The sequence below is a fragment of the Crocuta crocuta genome, unplaced genomic scaffold, assembly GCF_008692635.1.
Source record: "Crocuta crocuta isolate KB4526 unplaced genomic scaffold, BGI_CrCroc_1.0 scaffold176, whole genome shotgun sequence".
Lineage (NCBI taxonomy): Eukaryota > Metazoa > Chordata > Mammalia > Carnivora > Hyaenidae > Crocuta > Crocuta crocuta.
Window position 1 is genome coordinate 5,995,525 of NW_027531905.1, and position 25,537 is coordinate 6,021,061.

Here is a 25,537-nt window from a genome sequence, read left to right on the forward strand (position 1 = left end):
AATTGACTCATTCTTAGAATAGGTGTATCATAGGGGAGAGTAATGAGTAATACTGTGCTCTTCACTAAGCCTGGTTGGTCCAGGGACATAAGGAACATTAAGAACACAGATCCTTCAGTAATTCTCTTTAATATGGTAGTGTAGGTATTCCTGTTATCTCTCGGCCAGGTAAATTAGACATAAAAAGGTCAAGTGATTTGTACGTGTTCCCGTGAAAGGTCAGTGGCAGAACCAGAGATCATCCCTCGGTGTGAATCATAAGGCCCACTCTCTCCAACAATTGCTTTGAGAGCAAGGACCCTCTAATGTTTTTCCAGTCAACTGTAAGACCTATTATTATAATATGGTCAGAGGCCTCAAAAAAAGATGGTCCTTTTTACCTCTCGGTGCTTGTCTTAGAAAAAAAGAATCACTAGAAACAGTGAAAAAATTAGAATGCTTCTGAAGAGGTAAGGGACAGTATAATTCTTATTTTCTTTATGTTGTAAGCAAATGACTAATCACTTTATTCCATAAATAAGAACTAAAACATCTTTCACATTTACAAATTGTAATTCAACATTTCCTAAAAATCAATCTCCTCTGGAAAACTAGAAACATATACCATTAAAAATTGGTCATACAGAAACATTCCATGCCATCCATCTATTCAATAAATATTTATTAAGGACCCATTTGGTTCCGGACACTACTCTGGAGGCATGGGATACAACAGTGAACAAAACAAAATTCCTGTCCTCTGAAACTTATAGTTTAGGTGAGGGAGACACACTAAAATCAAATAAACAGTATTTCACACTCACATATCATTATCTGAATTGTCACGGAGAAGTATCCTTGTGTTCTGCTGGTATTACCAGCAGATCACATTTGAAAAATCATTAGGGAGGGAACATGGATGGGAAATATCCAACACACTTATTTGTAAGTGCTTGATAGAGCTACTCAAGTAGTAATATTCTCTCATCTCTGGATCTGAAGAAATGCATTACTTCCTGTATAGGAATATTGAGACCCAGAAATTTCAAAAACTTATCTTTATGAACATCAGAAAGAAATAGAGTCTGAATGAGTGTCTGTCTTTCATCAGTTCTATAGAACAAAAGCAAAAAATCCAAGTGTACATCATTTGGGGGTTTCCTAGAGATTAGTTGCTACTTTCTTTTTTTTATTAATGTTTATTTGTGTTTTGGATAATCACATGAAACATGTAAAATCAGATTCCTTTTTGGCTTCTCACCTTGAAATATTTTATCCATTTTGAATAGGACACTACAACAATGATTAATGTAGATATTTTTCTGAAATACTGATTTCAAATAAAATGACCTACTATTTTCATGTAGTTTTTTTCATGTAGTTTTAGTCATTCAGAAAATATTGATGTATTTTCTTACCGTGATATCAGAAGCAATTAAGCATGATACTTCATTAAATTTTGCCTGAAAAATATAAAATGACAGGTATTTTTTCTTAAAATGATAAATTTTTTTTTATAAAATCCTAATACATATAGCTTTTGAAGTCCTGAAGTAAAAGAAAGTATGACCTATTCTAGTTGAACAAAATCACACTCAAGAATAAATTTGACTTAAATAATTGTAGGGAAAAAGTTTGTTTTAGAAGATAATTTTGTTCATCTACTCTTTTCATGAAAATAAGTATATAAACTAATTTTATAAACTAGACTATATATTTTGATATCTATTATATAAACCTCCTTATAAGCTAATATTTTTACTCAAATGGGGTTTTAGCACAGAAATATTTTTAAAAGTGTAAAATGAGCTTAGAAATTAAAGCTATGAGTGATAAATGGCCAATATTTATTTACTTACTTACTCATAGTTTATTTTTCTTTCAAGTTTTTATTTAAATTCCAGTTAGTTAACATATAGTATTGGTTTCAGGAGTAGAAGTTAGCAATTCATCACTTATATATAACCCCGTGCTCAGCCCAAGGGTCCTCTTTAATGCCCATCAGCCACTTAGCCCATGCCTTACCTGCAACCCCTCCATCAACCCTCAGTTTATTCTCTATCCTTAGTGTTCATGGTTTGCCTCCCTTTTTCTTTTTTTCTTTCATTTCCTTCTGTTCATCTGTTTTGTTTCTTAAATTCTACATAGGAGTGAAATCATATAGTAGATAGATGGCCAGTTTTTAAAAACTAAATGGAATACTTTTTATATGTCTGATCTCAGTTACAACTGAAAAAAATGTTCAGGAAAATATTTACTGTTATTAAGAATATCTAATAATGTTTACATTTTTCTTATAGGGTCTTGTAGGGAAGGAAAAATACTCCTTTAAAAAAACTGTTGCTTCTTTAGTTTTAGATTTAAAAGGAAAGTGGATTCCTGTCCAGAATTGGCCCTGGTGGTAAAATTTCCTATCTGTGAGGACGGTGGTTCTTAAATGTTGACAGGATTGAAATACCCTGCAGGACTTGCTAAGGTGGTTGCCAGGCTCCACCCACAGCAATTCCGATTCTAAGGGGCCCTGAGGCAGAGCCTAGGAATTTGCATTTGTGAGGAGTTCCTAGGAGATGCTGAGGCAGCTGGCTCAGGACCCAAACTTGGAGAACCATTCCCTTAGGATGAATTTTAGCAGTCACAAGGAAAGCTAGATTCTTCATCACAATGCTAAGAATGCTTTATGTCAAAACCGTAGTGCAAATATAACTCACTACCTTAAATCATTTAAAAATGCATTTTTTTCTTGCAGGCCACTTATGTTTCTTCGTTCCTACTTTGCCCTGCTTTGAAGGTTGAGCATACCAAACATATCTTCATTATAATAATGAAAGGTCTTTTTTTTATTTTACTGTGATGTTAGACAGACCCTAATGAATAGGAGCCCAGACCATCTGAAGATTGAGGGGTTTTGTTTTGGTTTTGTTTGGTTTTTGTTTGTTTGTTTGTTTAGTTGGTTGTTGGTTTTGGTGAACTTCTTTTCATTTTGTACATCTTTGTCTTGGTTTGGCCACAATGGAAATAATAAACTGCTTTCTAAGAACCATAAGAATTTATTTTAGATATTGGATGAATAAAACCTATATAGTTTTTAAACCCCTCTTATAAAGATGCTCCTTTATCAACTCCTTTGATAAAGTGTAGAGTAATGTTGGCATTCTAGGCTTCTTCAGTCCTGTGGGAAGAGGGAAGGGACTGGTTCCTTACTTCCCTATGGTTGTGGTATGTGGCAGGGATGAGGAAACAGTCCTGGGATCTCGTGCTTTCCTTTGGGTCTGAGGTCTTTGGTCTGGTGGTCCACCCGTCCCCCACAACTGCCTCTCAGGTGCTCAGGGTTTTGTGTCTCTTCCCCAGGCTTACTGATTCATATTTCTCAGAATGACTGCCCCTCTGTTTTCTTTCCTGTCCATTGCTAATGCTTTCCTCGTGGCCATGCTTTCTTTGAGGCTTTCTCTTTGGTTTTTTGGCTTTTTTAAAGTTTATTTATTTATTTTGAGAGAGAGAGAGAGAATGTGTGTGTGCAAGAGCAGGGGAAGGGGAGAGAGAGAGAGAGAGAGAGAGAGAGAGAGAATCCCAGGCAGGCTCCAGGCTGTCAGCAGAGAGCCCGAAGCAGGGCTCCATCTCACAAACTATAAGATCTTGACCTGAGCTGAAATCAATAGTTGGATGCTTAACTGACTGAGCCACCCAGACACCCCTGAGGTGTTCTCTTTGGATTCTTTTGGAGGTCCAGAAAAATAAACATTATGTTTTTCTCCTTCCATTCTAGTTAAAATCCAAATTCTGCAGGACATTATGGACAACCCCTAGGGAACAAGCAAGTCTGGGAAGGAGAAAAGAACTAACGTTGACTTTAAGAAGGACTGATATTTTCCGGCTAATCCATTTCATTACACTCTTTGGTGGAGAATCAGTACTTTCCTCTGCTTCCCAAAGCCTTATCTATAATACTTTATAGATATTGTATACATAATATCAAACCCATTATCTGTAATACCCATCCACTTCTCCTCCCCGTATTTTACCCCTCACCCCTAACTCTCTAATGTTCTCAGCCTCTTCTGGAAATGCCACCATTTCTGCATCTTTCACTATTTAACCTCATTTAATTTGGAAATCCCTGAGGGTTTCCTGCAGCCTAGATTCTACTGATTGAAGTAGAGAGGATATGATCCTCTCTACCAGAAATGCCAGAAGTTTATATGCTTGCAAAGTGTCTAAGTGCAAATACCCCTACCACAGTGAATATTTTATTGCTGAGACCACACAGTTCAGTCTCATTTGGGAAAGCTTTTCTTCTTAACATGAGTTTGACCCTACTCCGAGTACAATCATAACTCTGGTATCAATGTTCTAGAGGGACAGTTATTTCTTCTTTGGGCTGTTTTCTTTATAAGGGATTTTGTAGTACTGAGAGCAGCTCTGGACAGTTGGCACTATTCCCAAATGGTTTCTCTCTATCCCCCAATTCTTCTTCTAATAGAAGTGGAAAAGAATGAGTAAAAAGATCTCAGCAACCCAAACAGACTCATACAGCATCCTGTGGCTGCTGTGCCAAATTACCACAATTCTGATTGTCTAAAACAGCAGATGTTTATTCGCTTCCAGTTCTGGGGGCTGCAAATCCTAAGTGAAGGTGCTGACAGAGCCATGCTCCCCCTGAAGGCTCTAAAGTAGGGTCCTTACCAGCCCCTTCTTCACTTCTGCTGGTAGCCAGCAGCCCTTGGTGCTGTTTGGCCTATCAGTCCTGTCTCTCCTGTTATTACATGGCATTCTCCTGTGTGTCTGTGACTCTGTCCAAATTTCCCTCTTCTTCTTTTTTTTTTTTTTAATATTTTTATTTATTTCTAGGAGAGAGAGAGACAGCGTGAGCAGAGGAGGGTCAGAGAGAGAGGGAGTCACAGACTCCGAAATAGGCTCCAGGCTCTGAGCTGGCAGTCAGCACAGAGCCCGACGCGGGGCTCGGACCCACGAACCGCAAGATCATGACCTAAGTGAAAGTCGGACGCTTAACCGACTAAGCCACCCAGGCGCCCCTAAATTTCCCTCTTCTTATAAGGACACTAGTCTTTGCATCCTTCATCCAGTATGACGTCATCTTCACTAAATGCATCTGCAAAGACCCTATATTCAAGTAAGATCACATTCACAGATATTAGGGGTTAGGACTTGAATCTATCTTTTTGGTGGACACAATTCAACCTTCAATAGTATTCTCTGTTCAAACTCCTACATGGCCATTTAGTATGATTGCAGATTCTAGACCTGTCTGTCTCTACCCATCTTCTGTGACTTTCTTCACGCCGGTCCCCCTGTCCCCTAAGAAGGGCTTCCTCATGACATCCTCACCTCCCGCTTCCTACCTGTGGACATTTTACCCATTCTTTAAAACCTTTATCAGATGCATTTTTTATATGCTTCTTCTCCCAGTGCTACCAACCAAATGTGGTCTCTTACATTCCTGCCCATATTTTCCCTCATATTAATTACATTTCTAGAATTGTTTTTCATTCCTCCAACTAGAAAGTAGATTGCTTAAAGAAAGAATAAGTCTTACTTATCTCTACAATCCCACAGTAGTTTTTTTGCTTTGCACATAACAGAAACACCAAATCAGAGGAAAATCGATGTTTTGAAAATAGGTTTGTGTATTTTAAGCATGTTAGAAAAGGTAAAAACTTTAGTTTATATCCTCTTCTGATGATTTCTTTCTTCTTCTGCAAGGAAGAGTGTTTGCTATAAAAGCATTGTACAATTATTAACATAAACGTACAAGCCAATTATTCTGACTTCAGGCTCCAGCTCACCTTGTGATCTTTGGAAAGGCAGTTGCTCTGTCAGTTTCACCAATTAATACAAGTGGAACTCACATGAAAAAAATCACACATGAGAAGTGCCAAAGAATAATTATTATTGACTATCATTCAAGCTGCAGTTGCTTGATTTTTTTTTTTATGCCATCCTTCTTTGGACCCAAACTGAAATGAATCAGAATCCTAATGATAAGAAGATAACTGTAAATGGTTTAATAAGGGATGCTGCTAAAAATGAAAAGCCTTAATCTGTCATCTTTATTCCCTAAGCTTAGATTTAAGAAGCTGCACAGTGTTACTTAAAGACTCAGCTGTAGATTATATGTGTGTGTGTATGGTTTGTACTCATGAGTGTGTATATATTTTATGCATATGTACAAATTTTTATTTCCGTTTAAAGTTGTTATGTATTTAAGTTGGAAATAAGTCATGATTAGTAATGAAGTGCATGATTTTACTTTTTGTTCCCCAACGTATAATGAAAGAATCCCCATGCATTCAAGGGACTCTTTCCCTGTGGGGCTTATGTCTTTATTCTTTTATAAGGCTAACCATCCACCAATGCTTTGACTTCTTTCTCACTAATAAATGTGTCTGTATCTGCTCATGTATTACATTGCATTTTTTGAAACTTTAATATTATGAAAGGGATAAATTATCTCAGTCTAGTTTTTCTGTTTATAGCTAACAAGCTATAATGAGCTAATAAGGGTTTTTTATTGGTAAAATTCTTTCATCACCATTTACCAAGCAGGTGTGGCCAATGTAGGCATCAAGTCCATGCCATGTATAAAACAATTGCTACAGTTTCACCTAATAAAGACTGTTGTGGATTATATTTCTAGGTCTCAGAGATTTTCTAACTATAACATTATTCCTTTTTAGTATTCAGTGATGATGCCCAAGTTCAGATTCTCATTAATAGAAACACTGATGGATGGTTGGTTTTCCAGACCATGTTGTGCAGTGACATCACCTAATTTCAAGTACTGTTGTGAGAGGGTCTCTGTGAACCAAAGTTGGATATCATAAGATGACTATCCTTGTATGTCTTCATTAATTCTTTTCAAGTTGTTAATTAAGATTTAAATTAGACTTCTCATTATGATGGATCTCCACAGAAGTGCTGTACTTGTCTAGACTTATCAAGGTTTTTTTTGTTTTGTTTTTTGTTTTTTTCCACATTTGGTTTCCAAAGCACATGATATAAAATGGTACTATTGCTTCTTTGGATTCAGGGATTGTTTTTCTTTATTTGTGTCATAGAAAAGGTATATGCCAGGTAATGGTAGAGAAAATTGGCTAAAGTGAAGAGCCCATCACAAGAAAAAAACTGTCTTTTTGATTGGCAGCATGGCCATTCTAGATAATGTTTTTTTTTTAAATGTTTTATTTATTTCTAAGAGAGAGAGGGAGAGAGACAGCGTGAGCAGGGGAGGGTCAGAGAGAGAGGGAGTCACAGACTGAAACAGGCTCCAGGCTCTGAGCTGGCAGTCAGCACAGAGCCCGACGCGGGGCTCGAACCCACGAACCGCGAGATCATGACCCAAGCGAAAGTCGGACGCTTAACCGACTAAGCCACCCAGGCGCCCCTCTAGATAATATTTTTAACAGGATTGCATATATAGGGAACTAACTCTTAAAATTGTTGGTCATATGTTATCTGGTCTCTGAGAATTTATACTGTGCTTCTAGTAAACTGTAAACTTGGACCAGAGAGTTCTATATTGAAAGCACATGTTTTAGAATTATTGAGATAGTCTACTTTTGTATTTTATTTATATAATAGGGATACTATCCTTGCTTCACAGGGTTCAATCCCACATTTATTGAGTACTCAGTTCCTTCTTCTCCAAATAGCTTGCAGTGTAGCAGAAGGAATATAAGTACATGAATTAACTATGAAATAAGAAAAGAGTATTAAAATGTTTTATTTCTAGGAAATTCTACCTGGGACTTCTACCACCATCTTATGTCAAACTGTATTTCTTTGGCCTTTGCTATTTATCAAGGAGGAAACAGAGAGATAATTCATTGAGGTTTAAGAGTTTTTGCCCATAAATACATAATGAATGTCTTTCACTAACTTGTTTCTTTAGCAAATATCTATTGTGTCTCTTTGGTGTATCACATTCTGTTTTTGACTCTGAGAATGTAGAGGTTAAGACAAATCCTTTTCCTTGAAACTGTCATAGCCTACTGGAGAGACATAATACAATATGAGAATTTTGCAATCTAGGTATGTTACAGGGCACCATCTGAACACAAAGCAAGGAAGAGCAAACTAGGCTACTTAGTCCGGAAAGGCTCTTAGTTATGAAGAATGTGAAAGATATCCAGGCAGGGAAATGGTATAGTTATTTCTATTTAGTTTTTTCTTATTATATACTTTGAATTTTCCAAGATATGTGTAGATAACATATATAATTATGAATAAAAATATTTTTTAAATGAACATGTGAGGGAGGCCTCCACATCTTATTTTTTAAAGTGTTTTTGAGAGTGCCATTATCTTCAAAAAAAAATAAAAACCAGGACAATGTAGAATCACCTCATTAACACTGCAGGAAAGAGAGAAGTCCTGCTATGTTTCTGTTAAGTAGCACATACTCAATGAAAGTTATCTGTATAGATTTGTACTATTAATTATATCACATAAAATAGCATTATTGATTTCCTAAAATCATTATATTAATTTTCACACTATGAAGTAACTATAAAGATGTAAACGTTTTTAATAGATTTATAAGAAATTATTCAAATTGATGTTTCACATTGGAAAGCTATCCTTGTTTATGATTTAAGATTTCTGATATTTATGCCTAATTTATTAAACAAATATGTATTGAGTACTGTGTGTCAGACACTGTTCTAAGCCTTGGAAATATAACAGTGAACGAAATGGATGAAAATCTGTGTTCTCTAAGAACATAAGCTTACTCTGTTGTGGCAGGGACAGTTAATGAAGAGATTGATAATAAAATATGATATGTCAGATCGTAGTATGCAATGGGGAAAAATAAAGGAGGAAATGTTGTTGGATGTATTAGGGGAGGTGGACGAGTTGATTATTCAAAGCATAGCTGTTGATAAGCCAGTATTTGAAAGGAGCCCTGAAGGAGGTGAGGAAGCAAACCATGCAGGTGTTTAGAGGAAGAAAATCCAGGGAAAGGGAACACCTACAAACCCTTGAGATGGATACATGCTTCTCAGGTTGAAGGAACAGTCAGGAGCCCAGTATGGCTGGACGGTGGGGAGGGTGCCAGAAGAGGAATTGAGAAAGGTGTGTAGCAAGGCCAGACTCTGTAGTTCTTATTGGCCATGGTAAAGACTTGGCTCTATCTCTAAATGAGATGGAGCCATTGGAGGGTTTTGAGTCAAAGAGGAATGATTAGACCAAAAGGATGACTTGCTCTTGTGTTAAGGCTAGACTCTGGGGGCCCAGGGTGACTCGGAGAGACCCGTTAAAGGCTATTGCACGTTTCCAGGTGAGGGAAGATGGTGGCTCAGAGCAGTGTGGTGGTGGAGGTCAGATGATAGACAAATGCACACACCTAAAACCTGATCATAACTAGTCACTGCCCCCTGCCCTCTGTCAGTGAGTTCACCTTCAAGTTTCTCAGTCTGACTTGCCTTTCCTAACTAGTACTTTCTTCTAGCACTTCAAATGCAACACATTTTTTAAAAGACATTAGAAGCTACAATTCGTGGATCCTACCACCTTTTCATTGTCCTTCTTGGTTTCATTTCCTTCGTAATTCAGCTTAGATTCCATGGTCCCATTTAAATTCCTTGCGTAGACTCTTAATTTCCATGTATCTCCTTTTGGTGTGTTGTTGACCTTGTCCTGAAAAACCACAAATCCCATTATTACAACTCTGTCTACTTATGCCTGGACCCAGACAGCTGAACCTCACTGGAGAGAAACACACAACATGCTTACTGACCTCACTTTAATCGTAACAGAAAGGGAGCTCTTAGGGCTTCCTGACAATCTTACGACGTTTTCCAAGCATGTTCACTTTCCCTAGCTCACTGTCCCGTGTCTTATCTTCCTCAAATTTCCAACACCTCCTCTCTCATCCTCATTATCAGCTTCCTACTACACTGAGAAAATAAAAGTAGCCAGGAAAAAATGCAAAACTTTTCTGTGTTCCCATAATCAAAGCTGCCACCCTCCTGAATCTGTGCCCATAGCTCTGCTGTCAGTATGGTTGAATTTGTTTCTAAGGCAAAAACCTTGCACTTACATATTATATCGTCCCATTCTCACCTAGTCCAGATGTTGTTTTAGCAAACATTCCGTCTCTCTCAAAATCAAACGAACATGATGTTATGATTCTCATCTTTAAAAATACCTCCTTTTTGCCTTATCCATTTTTCTAGCTACCATCCTATCTCTTGGCTCCCCCTTGTAGCGGTACTTTTGAAGAGCTGTCTACACTCATTGTTTATACTTCTTATCCACCCATTCTTACTTCAGTTCACTACATTAGGCTTTGGTGTCCACCACTCCCTGAAACTGTTGCTGTCAAGGTTATCAGTGACTTTTAACTGGTCCTCATCCGATTCAACTGTCTTCAGCTTTTGGCACAAATAATCACTCCCTCCATCTTGAAGTTCTTTCTTCATTTGGCTGCCAGGATCCCTGATTTCACTGGTGTTGTTCCGACCTCCCTGGCCCAAATTTCTCAGGGATTTGCTAATTCCACTCCTCTTCCTAACTGCTGTTGGTGTTCTTTGGATCTCTTTTCTCTGTCTGAGCTCATTTTGGGTCATCTCATTAAGGCTCATGATTTTATTTTTTTTATTATTATTATTTTTTTACAAATAGTTTATTGTCAAATCAGTTTCCACATAACACCCAGTGCTCATCCCCACAAGTGTCCTCCTCCATGCCCATCCCCCCTCCCCCCCACATCCATCAGTCCTCAGTTTTTGTCAGCATTCAAGAGTCTCTCATGGTTTGCCTCTCTCCCTTTCCGCCACCATTTCCCCCCTTCTTCTCCCCCTTGTTCCTCAGTTAAGTTCCTCGTAATCCTCCTATACGTGCAAACATATGATATTTGTCCTTCTCTGCCTGACTTATTTCGCTCAGCATAACACCCTCAAGGTCCATCCATGTTGCTACACAAGGGCTCATGATTTTAAATATGAGGCATATACTGATGACACCTCAGTATATAGTTCCAGTCCTGAACCTTGCCTAGAACTCCTGGAACAAACATGTCCATCCAACAGCCTGCTCATCATTTCCTTTTGCATGATAGATAAAGTTTCATGAGTCCAAAACCAAAGTCTTGATTTTCTCTCCCTAAATATGTTCTTTCTGCATTTTTCCTTAGTTAATGGCATTTCTTAACCTTCAGTTGCTCAGGACTATACTTTTGGAGTCTATCCTCACTCCTCTCTTTCTTTCATGCCCTAGATGCCAACTGTAAACAAATCATGCCAATTTCACCTTCCACAAACTTCTTAAAACATATGCTAATGAGCCTAAATGATTATAATAATTGTATCCTTTGAAACATATTTAGAATTTTAGAAGCACCTATAAGTCGCAACAAATTTCATGACTACAGTTTGTAATAAAAATCTGTATAATTCACATTTAGTCAGGAATGAAATGTAAATGGTTTTCTTGAGTGAATTATAAATATGCCTGAAAGCCAGTCTAAAATAATAGCTTCGAAAATGATTTGCTCTAGAGCACCATCAATGGAATGAATATCTAATTTACCATGTTACCACTTACAAGAATAATGTTTATTAGGTTTTATAGGTCCTGGGTTACTGTTTAAAATTTATCTCCATTCTTCATAATCACAATTTGAATTAACATCTCAAGAATAGTACAATGACTTATTTATTTCTCTGTAACGTTAAGAATACTGATTCTGGAGCCATACTGCTTGAGTTCAATACTGGCTCTATCATTTTCTAGTTACATTATCATGGACAACCCCCTGAAATGTTCTGTGCCTCAGTTTCCTCATCTGTAAAATAGGGATAATGCGAGTGCCTACTTTAGGATTTCCTAGAAGGATCAAATGAGATCATCCACTTAAGTGTTTAGGATAGTGGCTGGCACAGGGTAAGAGATAGAAATGATGCCGGGAATAAGAATTATATGGAGATTCTTTGTTCCTAGAAGCCCTCAGGAAACTTGAGGCATAAATAGAATACCTGAAAGGTGAAAGACATTGCAGGGCTTCAGGAATTGTTGAAGACAGGCATAAAAGTGACATGTGAAGGCAATAAGTATTAGTTATCTACAAAGTGAGAGAACTAGTAACAGATGTTATAGACATTCAAATGGGAGAGAAAGATTACTTCTATCAACAGAAATTTAAGATAATTTGTGGTGAAATTTTTGTTCTTTAGATGCCCCCACTCCTAATAAAACCGAGAAAAGTGCGAATTCTCACATAAGAATATTCAGAAGCATAGGACTTTAGTACAAACTGCTAATGTAGAGCTTTGATTAGATTCCCTAAGAGAAATTCCTTTGAAATATAAATACCTATTTATTCATGTATATAGAAGCTACCATTTATATCTGTACTGAAGTACCACACTGCTGATCAGGTTGTTTCAGATATGCACATATTTTAAATTTATTATAGGGAGTATCAGTTACATATCTCTGTAGGTGTTTCTTCTTCCTGGTACAATTACACATTTATCTAAGATATAATTTAATCAACAGATATTAAGTGAACACCTACCTACTCTGGGTGAGACACGGTCTTCTCATGCGAAGAAAATCTGCATTGCCAAGTAAAAAAATGTACAACTGATATGGTAATAACAGCTGATCCTCATAGTTTCATTATTTATTCCTTTCAAATGGACATGCCTTCCTGAAGTGTAATTAATCACCATTAAGCCCAGAACTGTGAAGCTGTGTGTACAAGTGGACAAAGTTATTTCAAAGTTTAATCCCAGGAAAGGTAGAACAAGAGACCTAAATTCTTTTCCTTTCTCTTCCCTCTAGTTGGCCCGTCACAACAAACTCTTACAGCAGATGCTCAAACCAGGATCAGATCCAGATGACGGGGATGAAGCCTTAAAATATTATGCCAACCACACTGCACAGATCGAGGTAACCATCAATTATTTCTTGAAAGGGATCAACTGTGAAAATATATGTTCACTTTCTATTTCAGACCATTTTCATAATTGTTTCCTAGAACAATGAGGCAGAATTGAAAAATACAGACTGGAAAAGTATATATCAAAAGTTAAGATGGGGGGAGTCATCTATAAGAAATCAAGGTGCATATCTTTCACAGTGGTCTTTAGTTTTGGGGCAGAACTATATGTAAATGGTCTTTTGTAATTAATGTCATTTTTGTTTTGTTTTGGTCATAGAAGCAATCATTGCAGAGCAGTGGTGTTTTCATGAAAAGATATTATAATAGAAGTATCATTCAAGAAAAGCACACTCTGTAAAAACTCTAAAAGGCTAATTAAATATCTGGGTGAGATGGTGTTCAGAAGTATGGAAGGCACTATAAAGTGTTCATATCAATAGCATAAAGTTGGAATGATTTATAGCAGTTTCCATTTTCAGTACGCAGCAATTGATGTCCCACCCCCTAAATGAAGCATTATTTAATAGTTAATGGCAGTTCAGAAGGTGGAGGTCAACACGGACTTATCATTATGTGTTGTGAGACCCATCTGGCTGTCATTTACTAGCTATGGTATCATTTTGACACTAGTTGGCAGAGCTAATCAGGCAGAAGTGAGCAGAGCAGTTGATGCTTGTCACTCGTAAATTACATTCATACATTTATTCACTTTGGCAGGTATTTTTTTAGTTTTCAGCAGAATGCATGATGGGTATCATTGCTATTAACTCTCATGGTATGTTATCGCTACACCTTGTTGTTTCCTATCACCAAACATTTGGGATAATGAGCATTATTACCTCGTATCACAAAATGGATCTCTTGCTCACGTTTATAAACATGAATAATACTATGGCCTGAGCGGGAGACTTGACCCTGGTAGAACCCATGAGCTGGACCAGCAGCAAAAACATTGCTTATTGCATCAGCTGCTTAGAGACTGAGAGGCTGGCCAAGTCAGGAAACTGGGGAAGTTGATACAGATTTATCACCAAACCACTTGGGTTGTGAGGAAGGTCCCAGAAGTCACAGTACAAAGCTACAGGATTAGAAGAGACAGGAATAGCAAGTGGACTGGGTGGGTCAGAGGAAAGGTCCAGTTCATACCTGTGTGAGAGATGGGGGCTGTCATTTGAGATTGGATTTTTACTGGTTTCCCAGCAATGAGGAGCGAGTTCACCATAAACACAACTTTAGTAATTTGTTAGCAGATCACTTACTGTCTATCAGTTAAAAACACATACAGAAGATAATTCTGTGTAGTAAGTGCATAAACAAAGGGCCAAGGAAACGTAGAGAAAACATCAATTAACTGTGCCTGGGGAGTTTCAGGATGGATTTCATAGAGACAGTTGCCAAAAAAATATATTAAAGATTGAGTAGAAGTTTCTTCGTTAAAGAATGGGCACAGAATTTCAGATAGAAGTAAATGAAAGAAAGGTGTGAAAGAACATATGAGCGAGGTTGACTCCTTTCAAAAGAACGATTATAAATGATAGTGGTATTGAAGACTACACTGGAGAAAAATATACATGTAGTGTGTGTGTGTGTGTGTGTGTGTAAGATATTTATAATGCTCCTTATAAAATGTGACAACCTAAGGAAAATGGTATAGAAAAGGATGCCCCTAGGCTTCTGGTCTGAATAAATAACAGAAATGGTGCTGTGCATTGGGGTCCTAGCTCTGAGACCCCAGAGAGAGGCAGACCATTTCTTGGTTCTTGGATAAATTGAACTTTAGGTGACTTTGAGGCATGCATGAAGTTGGGTACAGAAGTCCAGGATTCAAAGGAACAGTCTGGACTGATGGTCTGACTTCTACATGTTGACCAATCCTCGTGCTCATTGGAAGACCCGCTCATATGCACTACTCAGAAAGGCTCTATCCCTTCTATCAGGCATTCGTTAGTTTTAGCCACTGCACCTCCCATGGCAGTTTGATCATGCTGTTAAATATATCATACATATCTTATGTATCACTTGTCCCCTACTTGAGGCAGGGGCCATTCTTGATCATCCCTATATTTCCAAAACTGACACTGTGCCTGGAACACCACCATAATAATGATTATTGTTGAAAATGATAGGCTTTCTAAAGATATAGACTGAAAGACACTGGAAAAATTTGAAGGACCTTGTGGATGACCCATCCAGAGAGAAATTATTTTGTGATGATCCTGTTCCGCTCCCAGTTCTTCCTGTGATAGAGATCTCACTACTTCAGAAGGAAACAGATCCAATTTTAAACAATTTGAATAATTAGAAAGTTATTTTTTGTGAAGAGTGCACACTAGCCCACTTTAATGTTTACCCACTGCTCAGAACATTTGTTCCTCTGTTAGCGTGATAGCTTGGCTGTACCATTTGAAGAACCATGATGATCACTAAGCTATAGGCTCCTATAGATTGGGATTCATGTTGTTTTTTTTTCATTGAATTCCTCAGAGCTCCACGCCCAAGCAGTGAATAGGCATTTGTTGAATAAATCTTTTGAAAACATTATCCATTTTGGCTTTTTACAGTTAATACATCCCCCTAGTCTGCGGCAATCCCTCCAATTAGTAGGTGCCCCCTTGTAAAGTGTGACATCCAGAATCAAACACAACATTTCTTTTTTTTTTTAATATATTTTTTTTAATGTTTTATTTATTTCTAGGAGAGAGAGAGAGAGAGACAGCGTGAGGAGGGGAGGGTCAGAGAGAGAGGGAGTCACAGACTGAAACAGGCTCCAGGCTCTGAGCCGGCAGTCAGCACAGAGCCCGATGCGGGGCTCGAACCCACGAACTGCGAGATCATGACCCAAGCGAAAGTCGGACGCTTAACCGACTAAGCCACCCAGGCGCCCCTCAAACACAACATTTCATAAAGGGACTGAATAGTTTGGTTTATAATAAATAAACTTCTATGTCTTTTTTTTAAATAATTCTAATTTTTAATTTAAATTTTTAAAAAGTCAAAAACAATGCACCCATTTTTCCCACACCCAGTCCCCTGCCTCTGGCAACCACCATCTATTGTATGTATCTATTTACATTCAGATTCCACATATAAGGGAGATCATGTGCTGTTTGGCTTTCTCTCTCTGACTCATTTCACTTAGTATAATGCCCTTGAGGTCCATCCATTTGTTGTCACAAATGGTGAGATTTCATTCTTCTTTATGGCAAATATTCCACTCTGTATGTTATGTATACCACCATTGTCTTTACCCTTTCATCCATTGATATTTAGGTTGTTTCCTTAATTTGACAATTGTAAATAATGAACATGGGGGTGCAGATATCTTTTCAAATTAGTGTTTCTGTTTACTTTGGATAAATATGCAAAAGTGGAATTGCTGGATCGTATAGTATTTCCAGTTTTAATTTTTCGGGAACCTCTATATTGTTTTCCACAGTGGCCACACCAATTTACAGTTCCACCGTCAGTGCACAAAGGTTCCCTTTTCTCCGCATCTTCGCCAATACTTGACATTTCTAGTCTTTTTGATAATAGTCATTCTAACATGTCTGAGATGATTTCACACTGTGGTTTTGATTTGAATTTTCTTGATGACGAATGATGCAGGGCGTCTTTTAATGTATTTGTTGCTCATTTGTCTGTCTTCTTTGGAAAATTGTCTATTCAGATCTTCTGTCCATTTTTTAATCAGATTGGGTTTTTCTGCTAATGAATTACATGAATTCTTTATATAGTTTGGCTGTTAGCCCATTATTGGATATTTGATTTGCATGTATTTTCTCCCATTCAGTAGCTTGCCTTTTCATTTTGCTGACGGTTTCCTTTGCTGTGCAAAAGCTTTTTAGTTTCGCGTAATCCTGCTTGTTTATTTTCGCTTTTGTTGCCTTTGCTTTTGGTGCCTGATTTAAATCATCATCTTCAAGACCTATGTCAAGGAACTTACTGTTTTCTCCTAAGACTTTTTATGGCTTCAGGTCTTCTGTTTAAGGTTTGATCATTTTGAGTTAATTTTTATGTATTGTGTGAGGTAGTGGTCCAGTTTCATTCTTTTGCATGTAGCTGTCCAATTTTCCAAAACCATTTATTGAAGAGACTGTCCTTTCCTTATTGTGTATTCTTGGTTCCTTCGTGGTCAACTAATTGACCACATGTGCATGGGTTTATTTCTGGGCTCTCTATTCTGTCCCATTAATCCGTTTTTCTGTTTTTATGAAACCACACTGTTTCATTTACTATAGCTTTGTAATATGGTTTGAAATTAGGGAGTGTAATTTCTGTCTTTAAATTGTGTTGGCTATTTGGGGTCTTCAATGGCTCCATACAAATTTTAGGACTGTTCCTTTTATGCTAGGCTGTTTTGTTCTATTTGAAAAATGCCATGGGAGTTTTGACAGGGATTGCATTGCATCTGTATATTGCTTTAAATGTACTTTAAAAATATTAGTTCTTCCAAACCATTAGCATGAAATATTTTTCCATTTATTTGTAGCATCTTCAATATTGTTAGTGGCTTATAGTTTTTAATATACAGATCTTTTAGCTCCTTGGTTAAATTTATTTCTAGGTATTGTATTTTTTAAATTTTCTTTTTATTTTTTAGAGAAAGAAAGAGTGCACAAGTTGGGGAGAGGGGCAGAAGGGAGAGAGAGGGAATATCTTAAGTAGGCTTCATGCTCGGTGTGGAACCCCATGCAGGGCTTGATCCCATGACTCTGGGATCATGACCTGAGCCAAAATCAAGAGTTGGATGCTCAACTGACTGAGCCACTCAGGTGCCCCTATTGTATTCTTTTTTATGCAATTCTAAATGAGATTGTTTTCTTTATTTCTCTCTCTGATAGTTCATTATTAGTGTATAGAAATACAACAGATTTTCATGTATTGATTTTTGTATCTTGTCACTTCACTGAATTTGTTTAGTATTCCTAACACTTTTTTTGATGGAGTATTTAGGGTTTTCTATCCTAATATCATGTCCTCTAGATAGAGTGACCATTTAACTTATTTTTTTCCAATTTGGGTGCCTTTTATTTTGTTTACCTGCCTAATTGCTCTGGCTGGGACTTCCAATACTATGTTGAATAAAAGTGGTAACATTATTGTCTTGGTACTGATCTTAGAGGAAGAGCATTCAGCTTTGCACTGTTGACATATGATGTTAGCTGTGTGACTTTGTCATGTATGGCCTTTATGTTGATGTATGTTACCTCTATATCCACTTTGTTGAACGTTTTTATCATAAATGGATGTTGAACTTTCTCAAATGCTTTTTTTGCATCTAGTGAACTGATTATATGATTTTAATGCTTTATTTTGTTACCGTATTGCATCACATTGACTGATTTGTGGATGTTGAACATTCCTTGCATCCCTGGAATATATCCCACTAGATCATGGGATAGAGACACTATTTGTTAAATGCATCCTGAGAATTTTTTAAAAATATAGTTTGACACTTTTGGATCAAGCAGACCTCTTTTTTTCTTCTGCAGTACCAAATAAGTACAGTTTTTCTTTTGTACAATTGATTTCTTTAACCTCTGTTTGAGAATTTTATTTACCGCTACTAAATTTCATTTTACATGTTTATTTTTTTATTTTTAATGTTTATTTATTTTTGAGAGAAAGAGACAAAGAGCACGAGCAGGGGAGGGAGTAGTGAGAGAGGGAGACACAGAATCTGAAGCAGACTTGAGGCTGTGAGCTGTCAGCACAGAGCTCAACAGGGGCCTCAAACCCACTAACCGTGGGATCATGACCTGAGCCAGTCAGATGCTTAACCAACTGAGCAACCCAGGCGCCCCTTTTTTGTGTGTTTATATGATAGTATTCTAGTATTTAGTTTGCATACTTACGAATCATTTAGGATAGCTTACATTAAAAGCAGCAGAACACTATATTGACAATGGTTTGAACAAAAATATACTTGAGTATCCTACATAAAGGGAAGTCTTCAGGTACCGATAATTCTACAATTCAGTGACTCAGCGATGTCTTCAGACACACTGACCTTTCCTATCTTTCTCTGTGTCTTCCTTATGTGCTGGTGATAGTTCACGTCAAGCTTTCAAAATGGCTGCCAGAGTTGAAGGCATCCTGCATTTCTACTACCTTTTGTTCTAAGTGGGAAGAAAGAGGATACAGGCCAAAGGAAGTTTTTTTGTATTTAGTTTTTTGGCATTATTATTTTGTTTCTTTCATGTGCAGCAGAATCTTTCCTGATTCCCTCTCCTCTGCCACCAGGATATTTCTACTTATGCCTCATTTCCTGGAACTAGGTCACATGCTTGCCGCCATACCAGCCCGTGGTGAAGGGGAATAGGATGGTCCTTCTGGCTGACACCAATCCTGGCTCATTCTTGAGGGCTAAGCAGAGTATATACACATGTACCTTGAGATTTAGTCTAAAAAAACCCTTGTTGCATAGTGGGTTTGTATGAAAATATTCAGCTGGTTTTTGTTTTGTTTCGTCTAACATCAAACTGTCACAAGTACCAAATGAGACAAGTTCAAATTAAGGAGTATTTACATCTAGTTATATGCTTGAATGGATCTGATACCTACAAAAATATGTTTTGCCATGAGTAGGAAACATTTTAATGACACAAAGCACCTTTTTCTGTAGAACTCAGGGCACTTCGTGTTGAGTATGTCATTTGGTCCCCAACAGCTCTTTTTAGGAAGTACAAGCTAAGAATAAGATGCAAATACACCAAGTGCTGTGTTTAAGGTTATGTAGCCAATCACTTAGTTCCTAGTTCTCTGGTGTAGCTCATGAAAATAAAAAATGGGTGGCAAAAGTTTAATGTTAGTCCAGAAGGAATAAAGATTTGGGTTTTTTTTATTTATAACATACTATTTATGATACATTCATCAGTTAATTTTTCTTAAAGACAACCATGAAAAGTAGTACACTAAAGGATTATTTTAGGGATTTCCAGCTGGTGTATTTTTTTAAGCCTGAATTAATAAAATATCATTCATAAACTGATGCTAAAAACACAAAATAGTCTAAGACTGAAGTGTCCAAAGGCTAAAGCAAATGTACATTAATATTTTCAGATTGTTCGGCATGATAGGACAATGGAACAAATAGTTTTTCCTGTCCCCAATATATGTGAATACCTTACGCGAGAATCCAAGTGTCGTGTGTTCAATACCACTGAAAGGGATGAACAAGGAAGTAAAGTGAATGACTTTTTCCAGCAAACTGAAGATCTCTACAATGAAATGAAGTGGCAGAAGAAAATCAGGAGTAAGTACAATAAACTAAAATGGTTAGTTTTGAGCATAATGGTAGGTAAATTGGTACTTTAGAATACATAACAGCATTCATTTAAATTGGCTTTATAATGCTTATTTATTTATTTTGAGTGAGAGTGTGCATGGGGGAGAATCTCAAGCAGGCTTTGTGCTGTTAGCATAGAGCCGGACACACCGAGCTTGATCTCCCAAACCGTGAGATCATGACCTGAGCAGAAACCAAAACTTGGACACTTAACCGACTGAGCACCCAGGCATCCCTAAATTGGTTTTTAGTTTCTTGCCCTTTGATGGTACTGAAGTCACTTATAGGCTTAAGAATGTAAGTTCAATCTACACCTGAGTGGGAGCTGAGACACCTGTGGCTTAACAGACACAGAAGACTAATTAGATCATCGTTTAGTGCTGATCCTGTAGTTTTATAAATCTTATGAAATGCAAGTTTGCAGCTGTATGTTTCCACTGCTGAACAGCTGCACGTTTGCTGTCCTTGAATGGGCTCTGACTGACCTTAACAATCAGTAAATGGGACAGCGAGACATCAGCACCAGCACGCTTGTCCTCTATTACCTTACCATTTTGTGAGTAGATGTTTAATGTTTTCTTGAAAGTCATTCTTTCTTTCAAAATATCTTCATCTTGCCAAATCAGACTAAAAATTTTGTGACACTTGTATTCAAGTAAAGCAATGTTATAATTTTATGGTTAAAAATTAGGGGGCACCTGGGTGGCTCAGTCGGTTAAGCGTCTGAATTGGGCTTAGGTCATGATCTCACGGTTCGTGGGTTCGAGCCCCGCGTCAGGTTCTGTGCTGGCAGCTCAGAGCCTGGAGCCTGTTTCAGATTCCATGTCTCTGTCTCTCTCTGCCCCTCCCCTGCTCAGGCTCTGTCTCTCTCTGTCTCAAAACTAAATAAGCTGTAAAAAAATTTTTTTAACAGTGTTATACTGGGGTACCTGGGTGGCTCAGTCAGTTGAGCATCCTTCTTGATTTCAGCCCAAGTCATAATCTCCCAGTCATGAGATTGAGCCCCATGTTGGGCTCCACAATAAGTGTGGAGCCTGCTTGAGATTCTCTTTCTCTTCCTCACCCTCTGCTCCTCTCCTCACCCCCCACCCCCAAATTAATATAATACAGTTCTCGTGATTTACATCACATGAGTCAAGTCTATTTGGAAATACTGAGTTTTAAAATTTTTAAATTCTTTTTTTAAAGTTTATTTATTTTGGGGGGGAAGGGCACAGTGAGAGAGAGACAAAGGATCTGAAGTGATCTCTGCTGACAGCACAGAGCCTGATGCGGGGCTTGAAGTCACGAACCTTGAGAACCATGAGAACCTGAGCCGAAGTTGGACACTTAACCAACTGAGCCACCCAGGCACCCCTAAACTTTAAAAATTTTTAAGTTTATAATAAACTTTAATTTATTTTCCCAGGTAAGGAATATCATGAGCCTTAAGCAAAAATTAGTAGGGGGAAACTCTAGATTAGGTCTTATCTATCCTTGTGGGATGTTTTCCAGACCAGCAGGCATATGTTCTCAATACCTCCATCAACAATGCTTCATCATTCCAGTTTCCTAGGAACTTTACTGAGTATGGTTTATGGATTTGAGTGGACCTTGAGATACACCATCTTTGGATATAATTATGGCATGCATTGTTAGGCTTTCTTATCAGAATATTTGGAAATAATAAAGAAATGACTCTCCCTTAGCATTTTGCTAGAACCTTATGGAATTCAGAGAAAATTTTGGGTGTCCAGAACACATATATGAAGATTCAACAATTTTATTTGGGACATTTGAAAAGCACACATTTTATCCCTGACTAAAGTAAGTTGAATAATGAACTAGTGCTTGTGGGATTTGTTCTTTTTTGGATAAATATTTTATCACTTACTCAAAAACAAATCTTGGGATGCCTGGGTGGCTCAGTTGGTTAAGCGTCTGACTTCAGCTCAGGACATGATCTCACAGTTGGTGAGTTCGAGCCCCACACCGGGCTCTGTGCTGACACCTTGGAGCCTGGAGCCTGCTTCAGATTCTGTGTCTCCCTCTCTCTCTGTCCCTCCCCCAATCACACTCTGTCTGTCTGTCTCTCTCTCTCAATAATAAATAAGCATTAAGAAAATTAGAAAAAAATATTAAAAGTAATTTTCAGTGTACATCTTACGTTTAAAATTTGGAAGCAACTTGTTATGAGATTATAGATAGAAATGTATTCATTAGATGGATGTACTACAAATATATCAACATCTTTTAATTTTGTCTTAAGGTTCAGTTTTTATTTTTATTTTTTTATTTTTCTTAATGTTTTATTTATTTTTGAGAGAGAGATAGAGACAGCATGAGCAGAGGAGGGTCAGAGAGAGAGGGAGACACAGAATCTGAAGACAGGCTACAGGGTCTGAGCTAGCTGTCAGCATAAAGCCTGACGTGGGGCTCAAACCCACAAACCATGAAATCATGACCTGAGCCGAAGTCGGATGCTCAACCGACTGAGCCACCCAAGCGGCCCCAGTTTTTATTTTTTTAAGTTTATTTATTTATTGGCAGGGGGAGGAATGGGAGTGGGGGAAAGGCAGAGAGTACGGGAGAGAGAGCATCCCAAACAAGAATCCCAAGCAGGCTCCTCTCTGTCAGCATAGAGCCTAGTGTGGGGCTAGATCTCAAGAACTGTGAGATCATGACTTGAACCAAAATCAAGAGTTGGATGCTTAACCAACTGAGCCACTCAGGTGCCCCAATATTCTGCTTTTTAAAAGGAAGACTCCTAATCAAAATGATGGAGATGCAGATGTTTACAATTTAAGATATATCAGTCAACTAAATGCCATAACAAATCATAGCCTGTTTTCAGCGTTTAGATGCTTTATTCCAAGAGAATAAAGAAAAACAACATATACTGAAGGGAAGTGCAGGGAGCAGCACATCCCAGATTGGAATTCACAGACCACAATTGAAAATTTTATGATTTCTACTTGAAAATTGATGTTCCTTTCTCCCTTAGGTAACTCCAATATTTTAGATCTGATGTTTAGATATTTAAGAGTTAGAGAATGGACAAGCTCTGAAATAGTCATTTGGTCAAATTTGTATGCATTTCATATCTGTTCAGTTATTTAAGAGAAGTATATTTAGTAGATGCATTTACTAATTCATTTCTGAAGATAAATACAGAATCTCATTTCTGAAAATATTTAATAAAGCCTCTCCCACTTATTAGTACTTCCTATTGTATCTTTTATGTTTTTCTGCTATTACAAACCCAAGTTCTTAGGAAGCATTAAGGTTTAAAACTTAGATATCATAAAGGGTGCCTGAGTGGCTCAGCTGGTTAAGCATCCAACTCTTGATTTCAGCTCAGGTCATGATCTCACTGTGAGATCAATCCCCACATTGGGCTCTGTGTTGACAGCATGGAGCCTGCTTGGGATTCTCTCTCCTTCTCTCTTTGCCTCTCTCTCTCTCTCTCTCTCTCTCAAAAATAAATAAAAATTAGATATTTTAAATCATGAGTTCCCAGTAAGCAGTATTATGCCATGCTATTAAAGGTTCAGAATTTCAGGTAATTGACTGGGTCATAGGAATATTCGTCAGACATGTATCTGTTTGGGCTTTTTTTGTTTTTTTTTTTCACTTTTTGACTCTAAGACTTGGGAGTGGGATGAATTTATCAATATCACAGACTTACAAAGCGATACATACTGTTCTGTTAAAGGGGCCCCAGGCATCCACTGACCTGTCTTTCCCCTAATCTGCTCTAGGGATGTATCAGAGAGAATTATTACAAAATCACCTTTTCTGACCATGTTTAGCAATTGCAAAATTACCTACCCTTTTACAATGGCTTGGGTGTAAATTGGCTGAAGAATAAAGAAGGAATCAAATAGAAAACTCCCTTATGGTATTGATTATAAACTTTCTTAAATAAGTCATTTTGAATGTTTATTTAAATGTGCTTTTATACTACTTTACAGAAACACAATTTAGTAAAAGGTTGTTTCAATGGTGTTCATGTGTTAAAATCAAAATTAATGATTCTGTTTTGCCCCATCACATTTGTTGCTTCCTAGGTAACCCTGCGCTGTTCTGGTTCTCAAGGCACATATCCCTCTGGGGGAGCATTTCCTTCAACTTGGCCGTGTTCATCAATTTAGCCGTTGCTCTCTTCTACCCATTTGGGGATGATGGAGATGAAGGCGAGTGCTTCTCTTTCTTTAAATGATAAATATTTTAAAGTTCTAAAAATAATACTCTTGAAAATACATCCCTTAACTATTTAGAGCTTCAGAATAACAGTAATTTAATTCTTTTAAATAAACCTTTCTGTCTTCACTGGAAGTAGAGAATGGTGGTAAGTAGGTTAGGCAGAAAACATTGGTCAATAGAAATGTTAGTTTTCCAAAAGCTCATATACAGCTATTAGAGGTATGTTAGACTGGCAAACAAAGCAATGAAAAGGAATTATTATTTCCACCTGATTAATGTTACTGAAAGCATTTTTAATATGGTATCATCTCAATTATATAAGTATATGGGAAAACGAGAGGTTTCTAACAAAATATTCATTGTGATGACCTTAAATGTTGGAATTTATAACTTAACCCTCTTCCTTGCTTTCTGTCTTGTCTAAGTTTTCTATGATGACTACACATGGACTCTGGGAAAAAAATGTTTTAATGTACAGCATAGAGGTGAATATGATCATAAAGAATATCTCAGATCTCAGATTAGAAGTTAACTCTTGTTTCCAATCTAGGGCTTCTCTACATGATGACGGACTGAAATTAATATTATTAAACTGACAATAAATGAAGTTTTACAAAAGCAAAGATAAGATATATCTCATTTTACATGAAATGGGAAGTAGAAGTGAAACATGCTAAAGGGTGGGACTGTGGAAAGTAACTTTGTTAAAGTCTGACAAAGCCCATGGGAAAATACGTTGCAGGCTTGGGATACATTCAGGTAAATAGCTCTGAAATGTGTGTGGAAAGAATGGCTTGAAGGAAAAGGTGAGAGATATCAGCAAACAAGAACCACAAAGTGCTTTTATATCTCACCTGTTCGTAGGATTATTGTAAGAATTGAATGAGATGGTATATAGGGAAAGCATTTAGAACAGTGCCTGGCAAGCCTTCCAAGACACTTAGCTGTTGTTGATGTCATTGTTGTTAAATATTAATACTACAAAGGGAAGCCCAGTGAAAACGATAGTATGATGAAAGCAATGGGTATTTAAGCTGATTTCAGATGAACTGGAGGTGAGCATGAAGGGAAATGAGAGTCCAGGACTAGTTTTCAATTTCAAAGCTCTATTACAGTTAATAGACATCAAAATCCTAATCTTTAGGTATAATTTGAATGGCTTTTAAAAAGTTTGATATTTT

The 25,537-nt window shown here is 37.4% G+C and overlaps 1 protein-coding gene across 3 annotated transcripts in view; it reads left to right on the forward strand.

Moving 5' to 3' along the window:
- Positions 1-25,537, forward strand: part of ITPR2 (inositol 1,4,5-trisphosphate receptor type 2) — a 490,032-nt gene that overhangs the window by 361,441 nt on the left and 103,054 nt on the right. For all 3 annotated transcript variants that reach the window (XM_077774582.1, XM_077774583.1, XM_077774584.1), the window contains exons 46-48: positions 12,784-12,891; positions 19,946-20,138; positions 24,221-24,346. In XM_077774582.1, the coding sequence (XP_077630708.1) occupies positions 12,784-12,891; positions 19,946-20,138; positions 24,221-24,346 (427 nt within the window). The remainder of the gene's footprint in view (positions 1-12,783; positions 12,892-19,945; positions 20,139-24,220; positions 24,347-25,537) is intronic.